The 12197-nt window shown below is 35.5% G+C and overlaps 2 protein-coding genes across 2 annotated transcripts in view; one reads left to right on the forward strand and one right to left on the reverse strand.

The window, feature by feature from the left end:
• LOC131691419 (uncharacterized) lies at positions 1–1035 on the reverse strand. The gene is made up of 2 exons (XM_058977789.1): positions 280–1035; positions 1–221 (listed from the first exon to the last, which is right to left on the reverse strand). The coding sequence occupies exons 1-2, from the start codon at positions 938–940 to the stop codon at positions 67–69; spliced, it is 816 nt and encodes a 271-aa protein (XP_058833772.1). The 5' UTR covers positions 941–1035; the 3' UTR covers positions 1–66.
• Positions 1036–7223: 6188 nt separating this feature from the next.
• Positions 7224–12197, forward strand: part of LOC131693464 (mediator of RNA polymerase II transcription subunit 24) — a 207415-nt gene continuing 202441 nt past the window's right edge. Inside the window, exons 1-4 of the mRNA XM_058981299.1 lie at positions 7224–7369; positions 7433–7560; positions 9107–9193; positions 9257–10451. Of these exons, the coding sequence (XP_058837282.1) occupies positions 7447–7560; positions 9107–9193; positions 9257–10451 (1396 nt within the window). The 5' untranslated portion in view covers positions 7224–7369; positions 7433–7446. The remainder of the gene's footprint in view (positions 7370–7432; positions 7561–9106; positions 9194–9256; positions 10452–12197) is intronic.

Genomic DNA, 12197 nt, shown 5'->3' on the forward strand with positions numbered 1-12197 from the left:
TTTTTAAATATCTTATCGTTGTTGTACTTCCAGAATATTTAAATAATAGAAATACCTATATGTACGTTATTCACGGCTCCATATATAATACACAGTCCCTTCACTTCTAGTCTCCTGAAGGATGTGCAAGTGACGTAGCATCGTGAGCTTTGCATTTACTTTTTTATCAATCAGTCGACCCAGCTTCCTAGCAATATCGCCTTGTGTGATAAACTTACTGTCTGAAATGCACAATATTGAGTATGTAACTAATCCCAATATTTGAAATAAAATACTTACTAGGAAAAGCAGACTGCTGCTGATGGAAAACTTTCCACAGTGCCAAATCTTGCTGGTTTACCACAGCTTTTTTGTTTTTATACAAAAGAGAGTATTTCTCCTCGAAGCAAGACACAACTACAGACTGCAGAAATCCAACAAGCTCGTCTAAGCTTTCGCGACCTTTCATATATTTCGGAATTTGCTCAAATTCTTCCGGAGTTATGCAGATATTGAAATCCAAAAACGATAAACATCTGGGTTTCATTTTTGACACAAACGGTGATTTCTGATAGTCCGTTAGAAACATTTTGTCAATGGTTTGTAAATTCGGATGTGAACTTTTTTTAGATTCTTTGCTAACCAGTAGGGTGTTTGGATTTTGTTCCTTCAGGGCTTTTTCATTTGGGGTTTTATCAATTTGTTCCATTAAATGCAACATTAGTAACTCGTTTCGATGCATTACTTGCTTTACTTTAGCAAATTTGTGACATAGCTGATTTCGAAAATATTCCATTGATTTTTGTGCCTCCCGAAGTGCATTGGAACTGTCGCGGGATTGCTTGTACAGTATGTTACAAGCGGAAGCTATTTCCGATTTGCAAGCTTGGAGCTCAAAAAATGTTTCTATGCGATTGATTAACTCAACTTGTTTTTTTAATCGTTGTTCTAATCCATCCATGGTGAACTTACTTCCCGGTTCTTTTTTAAATACTGAACTAATAAATTCCGTTGATTAAAAAATAACCGTCTTATCGATTTATGTTTCCTCGTGAATGTTTTTGTTTATTGTTTATAATTTCATAATAATAAAGGAAAACAAAAGACATTTCTGTTCAACAAGAAACCAAAAAATATAGATTTACCTTTTGCCTTCTAAAGTGTGGCGACCGTAGCGCCATCTTCTTTGTATACGCGTGAGTTTCGAAATCTTTCATGACGAAAAGACGTTAATGAAATTTACACTGAGAAACAAAATATGGAAAGTTTGCATCAAATACACATATATATGTATTTGGTTCGCATGTTTTTTTTTTATTTTCGACTATTTCATTCTGCTGTGATTTTTATGCATTTTCTACTAGGGGCAGATCACTTGTGATGCCTTTTTTAAAAATCCGCGAATTTAAATGCATTTCTTTCCATCAAAATGGAAATTCATTTGTGTTGCATGCAAAGTATTTTGCGTTGCGTGTGAAACGTAAAGACCCTACACAAAAACTAGCCCTGCCTTCAACAGCACGCCAACAGCGTAGGACGTTTATTAAACAAACTTTTTTGCGAGGCAGTGCAATGTTTATACAAAAATGGAAATTAAAAGAATTTTTTCCTAATTTGATGTAAATTTTTCTCTGCATTCTTAGAGTGATCTGCCTCTAGAGTGATAATCAAGATTCAGGTTTGATTCAATCAATACTGTTGGTTGAAATTACCAACAAATTCATTTGTTGGCTTTTCAATAGTTTCAACAAGTATTTCGTTTGCAAGAACAAAATCATAAGTTTAACCGAACAAGCAAGTTCGAAGAAACAAAAAAAACTTAAGTATTAACCAAAGGAGAGAACAACTCAAAGTTAATTGAAATCAAAAAAAGATTCTATTGGTTTTGAACAAAGGGATCAGTTCGATCGAACACATTTTATTTTGTTTCAACAATGCCACATAGAAAATCCCCCCGATTTTCACACCGACTAAATCGGTTTGCGTCGGCACAATCGGTCAGGCCCGTAGCCAGGATTTTGTTTCGGGAGGGGCTTGAAAAATATCGCATAAATGTATAAATTCTGATGACTTGAGATAGTCACAGTCAACTGAATATAATTATGAAATGTTCTTAGTGAAAACAATTCCATAACTAAGACAATAGACACTAAAAACCCTAAAAATATGTTGTTCTGTTACAAGAAAAGCTATAGTGCATCGACGAATTAAATTTGATTATTATTAGTTTATAAGTTAGAAATTTCTCTCAAGATTCATCAAGAGATCAAAGTATTTAGGGCTGATTGAAAATGCTACGCATTCTAGACTACACGTTTACAAGGTGAAGAAGACGCTAAATTGGAATGAGTACAAAACTATCCAAAAACCCGCATAACGAAACTTTACACGCATTTGCTAAACAGTAGAACGAAACCAACGTCAAGGTTGTCTCCATGGATAGGAATATATCAGTGTGAAATCCAAGTTTATCGTTGCAAAGAATGTCCGAACAAAGTGAACTTCAACTCCTATTTTCATGATCAGGGTACTATTACTAGTTCTGTGATTTCATCCGAAGTATGCGTTAACTCAACTTTATGAAATTTCTGTTTAAATGATACTGATCATGTCGTAATTATAATCCTGAGAAAAAACACATGTTTTTTTCATTTGACTCTCGTGGGGAATGGGTTAAACGCTATCTTCGACAATATTATCAGGCAACTGAGATTAACTATCTATTTATTTATTTAAGTAGATTCTTTTTAGATACTTTCATATCATTGGACATACGAATTAAAAATATCGTAGACTGATTTTCCTAGATCCCTGAAACTATAGTAAAAGTCAAAATGTAAAGTGAGTGCAAAAAACTATTGATTCCACTACAATGCAAGAATAAGATCATTAGCTCATTGACGTTCAGAATTTTGCAAAACCGTTAGAACTTGAGAAGATTGCCTAGATTAAGTAAATATTATATTTGAACATTTGAAGGTATTATTTCGGATTTCATGGGTTTTTGGACAATATAAAATATATATTTCAATGATTTAATCTACTAATGAAAACTACCCAGACTTTAATCTACTGAGCGAAACTGCTCAGAACATGTTCACTAATCGAAAGAAAATTACTTAGCACTGATTCTGAATGCTTCTAATTTACGTAAAATTAGGTAAATATATCACCACCAAAATAACTAGAAACTATAAACACAGGTGAGCTTAATAATTTCAGCATTACTTGCTTCCGACACATGGAAGAGAACACATCGCACTTACATCTAATTTTCAAAAGAGGCTTTCTTTTAGAGTTGTCTGTTTTCAAATCACAGCAAATTATCCGTTTCCTGTGAAACTTTTGCAAAACTTTATCCTTCCGAATGGATTCCATTTCTCCCAAATATGACATTAATCTGCGAGTAAGCGATATCCGATCTTGTAGCGGAACATTGATGTTCTCATCGTCCATATATAGGAGGATCTTAATTATAGCATTGTCACTTTCAACCATGTGTTTTAAGTTGTTCGAAATGAATGGTTTCATCTGGGCTAATTTGTTGAGCGCTAAATGCCTGACATGGTAGAACTCGCTTCCGAAAGTCCAACCTCCATTTACACCTTCAGGAAATGTTCCACATTATGAATACTCGGTCCTAAGCGAATCATCAATAATTTTATAATCACCGTATTTGGCTGGAGCACCACTTCTTGCTTCTCGACAGATTACTACAGCAACAATTATAGTAACAGTTTCTTTTATTCTTTAGGCAAGACACACAATATAAAAGTTACTATTTTTATCGTTCGCGTCGCACTGGCTCGAGCAAAAGCATAAAGTGACTGAATTTCGTGACCATTGCCTTTGGTGGTTAGAAATAGCCTTCTTCAACTTTTTCTCAAAGATTTGTTCAAACCAAATGAGCAACAAATTTTGTTAAACATCGCCGGTTTTTGAAATTCATTTTTGAAAAATTTCGGGAGGGGCTTTAGCCCCCTAGCCCCCCCTCTGGCTACGTGCCTGCAATCGGTCGTATATGCAATCAATAAATCGGTCGATTATTGCACCGACTTTTATGGGGGTTTAACATGGGCGCCTCTCGACGCGACACCGGATTAAATACGATGGACGAAATCTGCTAAAATCGGTCTACTTCAACCAATTAAATCGATCGATTAGTCGGTGGTTTAAAACTGAAAGATTTACACTGATTAAACCTCGTGATTAATATGGTGACGAAACCCAACTTATGTAGTTTTTGTTTGAATCGAAACTGAGTCAGTTTCTAACCCCAACTGCTGTCAAAATGTATGAACTTTCAGCGGTTGGGGTTAGAACCTGACTCAGCTTCGGGTTCAAGCGAAATCGCCATTAGTACACACAGAAAAAAAATGTTGGTAAAAATAAGAGTTTTTTACTCTTAGCAAAAAACACCCAACGAATACTCTTAGTTTAAAAATAAAACTTTTGTTTTGAGTACTATGCTTCATTTGCTTAAAAGGAAAACTTTTACTTTGATTATTATTCTTGATTAATTTAAAAGTTTTACTTTCAACCTAATAGTTGGCGTTGGTTGTTTTTTGCTAAGAGCGGAACACTCTTACTTTTACCAATATTTTTTTCTGTGTGTAGGTTAATTAATCGGTCGACCCCGAATCACCCGATTTCGTCGGTTGACTGGAAAATTGATCAACTGTGAAATTTTCTTTGGGGTGTTTCTATTTAAAATGTAAACAGAAGTATTTTTTGAAGCTCAACTACACGTTTTGTTGTTTCAAAAAGGCCTGATTCTTCTGTGTGTATCTAGCAAAATTAATTCAGTTTTGCTACAGAGGTATAAAGGGATCTCCAACGCTATAGATCTAAATTCCAGTTCTATTTTATACCAGAACTAAAAAAATAGATCTGGAAAAATAATCAAAAGAAGGATTTTCCCAGCGCTAGACATTTGATTGAAATTTGATATTTTTAAAGAAAAATCTAATGCGAAGTGTACGAAAAAGAAATAAAGTAATATCGCAGGCAAGAATAAAATATTTCCACCACATTGTTCGAGGCTTTCGAAAATTACGGTTCAGAATATGATGATGACATCGTGTCAGACGGTAAACACATATAACGTCCAGTCAGTTGAGCAGTGGACAATTCCACGCTGCTCATTCGAGTTGTGCGCGATAAGTAGACTTTTTTGACTTCACTCTTTGCCTAACTGACAAGCCCCGCTCAATTGTAATACGAGCATCAAATTTATACCAGTATTAATATCAAACTTTTGATTCCTTGCCACGAATAAGTGCGCATGGAATTGACGCGTATTTAATGTGTCATGAAATTGTGATTGATGGCTGCCAAGACTTACCTTTTTACTTTATACATACCGTCATTTACATTAGATATTATATGTAAGTTTCGGTCGCGAGTAGTGTTTTCCCAAATGCCACAACTGGACGTGAGCTCCATGTCTCCCAATCGTTTGAATCTGTGACAGTATATTTGTTTACGAAATATTCGCTTCGATATTACTCTCCCCGATGATGAAAAGAGATGTGGCAAAAGTTTAGCAAAGCGCGGAGCAAGATTCCGGCAGGACTCATGTTTTTCGTCTGCCCAGAACTATGCACCAACCGCAGCAGGACCCATGAAGACGATGGCGATGATGCCGGGTGGCTTCTCTCCGACGTTTCACCGATAACCGTGGGGTTTTTTGCTTCCACTGCACAAACTTATTGGTCTGAAAACATTTATTTATTAGAACAACAATGAATTTTTGCTTCGATAAAAACAGTTTTAATTTCAATAATTTTGTTTTAATTTCAATAAAATATTTATTAAAAAATGGAACAATATTTTTTAAAGCAAATAATAAATAAATTTTATTGAATTCAATAAATAAATTCTCGACAAACATATGATTACGGCCTAAAAGCCAACTGTCAAAATTCTCTTTGCGAGGCAATTCCGAACAAACCGTTAATGGTCAAACACAGTTCACAGCAGTTAATGAAAGAGAAAACTTTTCTCTTTTATTTACTACCAACATCTGGAGTTGGCGAACAACGGTTTGTCCGGAATTTCCACTCAAAGTGAATTTTGACAGTTGGCTTTTAGGCCCTAATCATATGTTTGTCGAGAATTTATTGTCTCCCAACCCAATTATTTCTCGAGTACTTTTTCAAATGGACGTAAGTCACAAAATGTAAACAAAGCTGGTTTTCATTGCATGCGATTTCAAATGCCGTCAAAAACACTACTAATTTCAGATAATTATGACATTCCCTCATTTAAAGTGTTTTAAGATATTTTTACAAAACGACGAAACTTCCATGTTCACACGTTTCTGATTTTTTGCCGATACGCCATGTTGAAAACGAAACGACGAAACTGTCATATTGACCAGCTGTCCGGAAAGCACACATACGCTCTCACAAATTCGACGTAAGTAACGAAGAAAAACAGTTTTTCACAATGTCGACATACGTCAAGAACGTTTCTACAAACGCGAGTGAAAGTATTTTGTGTTTAGTTACGTCAGTACTTTCCGTACGAGTACCCGAAGTAGTACGCATGTATGCTGGAGTTGAAGCGAATGTTCGGTGCTAAGACCGATGACCGCGAGGATGGGTAATACGATTTTGTTCTCCTCTGATAATTGTCCACACAGTGAAACATATGCACTTTGTTCGTAAGCTGACTTTCTGTTCTCGTGCCGTATTTATAGTATGTTTCTAAAAGAAAAATAATTTTAACGCTGAAAGAATAGCAAAAACCAAACGACGTAACTGTTTTCAGAATTTAATGACAGTCTAATCCGACTGACGTATCTAACGACATAAATTTCAAGACGACGATTATGACGGTGTATGATACAGTCAAGAAATCGAAAAGGCGTATCAATTTATTTTCTTAGTTTTTACATGATACACGCATCAAACGTGTAGAAATGTTACGTTACATAAAAAAGGTGTGGCAAATAATGTTATATGTAAAATCAATGCTGCAATTTGTCCAGTATTTTTGAAATAGGATTTAAAAATTTCCACTAGAAACTTCAAACCCGTTTTTCTCGGTTTCCACCAAATGTTACATACGTCCATTTGAAAAAGTACTCGAGATTTATTGAATTTGATCCATATTTTTAATTAAATATATCTTTATATCTTTTTTCTGCGTATACTGAAACATTTCATGTTCCGCTGTTTGACATTCGCCCTTTTTGAATGTGCGTTCTTGTCTTTTGTTTACTTTTGTTGTGTTTGACAGCAGTCGGTTTCTCAGTTTTTACAGGTACAGTTAGTTCAGTTTGTTTGATGGATTTTTGAAAAGTTTGATAGTTTTTTTAATTTATAAGTCTCAGCCATCAAGTAATCGACACAGCAAAGAAAAAAATAAATTTACAAGTCTCATCGTAAGTACTGGAATTTATCGCAAGCACAATGCATTTATTATCCCCAGCTCCGATCGTTCACAGTATAAGACAACAACATGATCATGGACAATCAAAAAACCACCAGCAAAACTACGCTGCTCAAACTTCTGTTGATGCGTGCCTGGAAAGAACGCTGGACCGACTGTCAGTGGGGAATCAACGTGAAAACGGTGAGTCCGCTTTGGTGGAACTATTTTCTTGCATTGTTGCTTCCAATTCTTTCAGCAAATGTCGCTGGCGGCTTGTGATTTGGGTTGGGATACGAATTTTTACTTTCACGATATGCTGGCCTAACTCTTGGGTCGAAACGTCATAAACTCCTTTTCCAGGAACGCGAATGTCCGCATCAGGCTGTGTTCCCGGTGGGATATGTACATTGAACACCCCATTGATACCTTTGATTGGGATATTTGCACCTAGGATTGCTTGCGTTAAGGTTATTTCTTCCGTTGTATGGACGTCAAGACCGTTTCGAAGGAAACGGTCGACATCTTGGATGTTTAAGATGATGTTGACTGACCGCTGATTACCGGGAATTCTCGTCTTGATGATGTCTCGATGTTTAGATCCTTTTGGAATGTGTACCATTATGGGATGTGGCTTCAAAATAATTCCTTTCCCGTGGCACTTCGGACAGATACTTTTTTGTGGCGTAATCCGTGATCCCTTACAGAATTTACAAGTCATCCATAGTGTTCCACTCTCGGTTTGTAGCGTTTGTTTTCCCGTTCCCTGGCAAATATTACACGATCCTTCACTGTCCATGGGAGGAAAAGTTCCCCATGCAGAGCACTTTTCACATTTAACTCCGATGGGTAGCTTAATCTCACGTCGACTACCTTCGGCCGCTTCTTTGAATGAAATGCTAAGAATTACATCTTCGTAGTTCAGTTCGTTAACTGTGTTCCAGGAAGAGGCAATAGTTCGACGCCGTTCCGTGGCAACGTTTCTGAAAATTAAATATTAAAATGCTGGAAATTCGAACTATCTTTCACAAGCTTATCTATTACTTGTACAACTCTGGGTTCAGGGAAACTACACTGTCGCCTTTTTTGTGTTCGCTCAACAATGCCTCGTATGCCTCGGTGATTTCCTTGAACTTTGCTTCGTCGCCCAGTTTTTCCATACCGGGACGTTGAAGGTCTGGATGGGATTCCTTGGCTAGCGTGTAATACGCCTGTTTGATATCTCGAAAGCTAGCCGATCTTCGAACGCCAAGGATACTGTAGTAATCTTTGGCAACTGCTGTTAGTTCTTGGGGTGTTGCCGCCGGGCTCGTTGTCGGCCGAATGTATTTAAACTTCGGTTTGGGTGGAACGACAGGAGCACCTCGGATGTAACGGATCAAACCAGAACCGAACTTGAATTTGTCGATCATGGTGAGGCACCGGTGTTTCTGCGGTTTTATCGGAAGGAACAAAAGGCTTCCAAAAGTGAAAAATTTACGGGTGACATTAGCCAATAGTCGGCGCCTGCTAGGTTCATCATATCCTTGTTTTTTTGGAGCGGAAAGTTATCTGTTTATACCGTTTATACTCTATAATATACAGCATTCAAAGATTTTTTTGATAATCGAAGGCTTCTATAATGGACAGAGTTCTTATCTACTGCGTGTTTTTGCAAGCAGTCAATTGTGGCAAATTAGTCTGACCACGCTAAGTTTTTCTGGAGCGACTAGATTAAGCAACTGATAAAATGTACATTTTCCAATTTCAGGTCTTGACCCGTGGCGTAAGTGGCGATGTCTACAATCTAGCTGACTGTATAATACAACAAGCAGTGGTTGGTTCCGGTGCCAATACGGTAAGTTAGTAAAGCGATTGATATGATCGAACTTTATATTCAACACTTTTTTCATGTTTTCAGCTCTTTCTGTCTTACCTTAAGCATTCGCTATGCGCTCATCTTATCTCCCACGCAGCAGTTTTAAAGCGAATCTCAAAGTACGAACACTTTGACATGTCTCATTGCCTGATCGCTTTGTTGGAGTTCCTTGACTCCATCGTCGTTGGAGTAACCTGTCGGGGGAAGCAGGAGGAAAGTCTTCTGACCAAAGCGATGGTTTCCCTGGTCTATTGGCTAATGCAGATCTACGAACATGCAATTGAAACATTTAGCGAGAATCGTTCATTGACGGGCGAACAACAGGAAGTAGTGGAAAAAATGGCAAATGTTTTGGAGAAGATTGTTCAGAGCCAATTTCTTCTGGGTGTTATATACGTAGGAAAATTCGAAGATCCGGAAATGTTTACACCCATAGAGAAAAAATGTAGTCGGATTGATAACTTAACCGCTGCTTCCGGGTTTGTTCCACCAGTAGTAAGCCAGAAGAACATGACGGTTAATGATTATATCCGTAAGGTAGCGTGCATTGAGTGTGATACTTTGGATATGAAGGAATTTAACGGAAAGTGCGTAGAGCCAATCTCCTACTGTTTGCAACCGCTTATAGCGATCGATTTTATTCTCAATCCAAACCTCGACACTCACACTTACGTTTGCAAGTTTCTATCCATCCAACGGCTCAAAGGTTATTCTCTATCTCGATTGTACTATGAGCTTATCCGAGGTTGTTTGATCTGCTTAAACAACGTAAATGGTACGGCAAGAGAATCATTTGTTTGCGCATTCACCTTCATCAAGGTGCCGCACATCCTTCGGCAAATTCACTTCCAATCACGTTTGTTGGACCCGAATGAATTCGAGGACACCAAGTTGGACTACTCGCCGGAGATTGTGGAAGCATTTGAGCTGCTGCTACAGGATGCGCCGATTCTGGACTATGTTGATGCTAAATGCGCCTGCAATACTATCGAGTGTCTGCTGAATGAGATGCTCAAGCACCATCTGGTCAATGAGCACTATGTGAAGCTGATCGCTGCAAAACGGGACATGATAACTGCTGGATTGCAGAAGCTGGAACTGAATAGCAACCAACATTCGATCGTAAAGTTCGTTTGTCGAGCGGAGCCTCCGCTGGTTGGTATTTTGAAATCCCTGAACGCAGACTACAACAAGATGCAGGAGGCGATGCTAGGCGTACTCTGTCAGGTGTTGTCCGGTAAGTGGGATTCTTTTTCAATACGAGGCGAGTTTCGCATGTTATCGTGATTTATAATAAATTGGGCGTAGTACTCAATCATGTTTATAAGCATCATTATTGTACCAGAACAAACTGGGTTCCATTCTTCAGTCTCCTTAAACGCCTACCACACGTGCATCTCTCTAGATTAAACATAGCCAGCAATCTCGGTACCTATCTGCCCCGTCCGTCGTGGACCTCTGTTGGGTATCTGCTGAAAAAATTGGCTGGTCTTTATTCCGGTATTCGTGCTGTAGGCTGCCGTAGTGTGCCTCTACTATTCCACCGAGTATTGAAAGCAGAATAGTTATTCTTCTCGCAAACGCACTGTTGCGTCAGCAAGAAAAAACAATATTCACATTTGGTAATTTTTTCAAATTTTGTAAATTTAGCAAAATTTTGTGAACTTGCTTCTTAAATTTAACAAAATTTCGCAATTTTCTCAAACTATCGTAAATTTTACAAATTTTCGGTAATTTTTTGGTAGAATTAAAAGTTTGTAAATTTTGTCAAATCTACGAAATTTTATAAAATTTACAAAATTATGTCAAATTACGAAATTTTATAAAATATACAAAATTTTATTATCTACGAAATTTTATAAAATTTGCAAAATTTTGTAAATTTGGCAAAATTTTGTAAATTTTCTGAATTTTACAAAATTTTGAAAATTTTGCGAATTTTACAAATTTTTTCTAAATTTTAGAAAATGCAAAATTTTGCAAATTTTTCCAAATTTCGTAAATTTTACTAGAAATTGGAAATTTTAGAAAAATTTCTGAATTTTGTAAAATCTACAAAATTTGGTAAATTTTCCAAAATTTCGTTAATTTTAAAGAAATCGTTAATTTTACAAAATTCTGTGAATATGTACATATTATTATATTTTTGAAAAATTAACAGAATTTGATAAATTTTACAAAATTTCGTAAATTCTCTGTAAATTTTGTAAATTTAGCAAAATTTTGGAAATTTGGCAAAATTTTGAAAATTTGGCAAAATTTTGGAAATTTGGCAAAATTTTGTCAATTTTCTGAATTTTATAAAATTTTGTAAATTTTTCAAAATTTTGGAAATTTTACATTTTTTTCTAAATATTAGAAAATGCCAAATTTTGCAATTTTTTCTAAATTTCGTTAATATTACTAGATTTTGGAATTTTGTTTTGAATTTTACAAAATTTCGTAAAATCTACAAAATTTTGTAAATTTTCCAAAATTTCGTTAATTTTAAAGAAATCGTTAATTTTTCAAAATTCTGTAAATATTACAAAATTTTTCAAAAATTAAAAGAATTTAATAAATTTTACAAAATTTCGTAAATTCTATGTAAATTTTATAAATTTTGAAGAAATCGTTAATTTTTCAAAATTCTGCCAATGTTTCAAAAATTAACAAAAAAATTTAAATTTTGCAACATTTCGAAATTGCACAGAATTTTGCAAATTTTTCAAACTATTGTAAATTTTACAAAATTTGGTAAATTTTACAAAATTTTGACAATTTTTGTTTCTTACTTTTTATAAAACTTTATAAATTTTACTGAATTTTACAAATTTTATAAACTATAGTAAATTGCACAAATTTTCGTAAATTGCATAAATTACAAAGTTTGCAATATTTCATAATTTTTACAAAAATCCACGAAATTTGGTAAATTTTCCAAAATTTCAAAGAAATCGTTAATTTTACAAAGTTCTGTAAATGTTACAATTTTTTCAAAAAT

Source organism: Topomyia yanbarensis, chromosome 3, assembly GCF_030247195.1.
Source record: "Topomyia yanbarensis strain Yona2022 chromosome 3, ASM3024719v1, whole genome shotgun sequence".
Taxonomy (NCBI): Eukaryota; Metazoa; Arthropoda; class Insecta; order Diptera; family Culicidae; genus Topomyia; species Topomyia yanbarensis.

What these genes read in the sequence shown, in the direction of transcription:
- LOC131691419 (XM_058977789.1), bottom strand. Translation starts at nt 940, where the DNA reads ATGGATGGATTAGAACAACGATTAAAAAAACAAGTTGAGTTAATCAAT. An exon ending in GCAGCAGTCTGCTTTTCCTA is followed by an intron (nt 222 to 279) that starts GTAAGTATTTTA and finishes TGTGCATTTCAG; the next exon opens with ACAGTAAGTTTATCACACAA.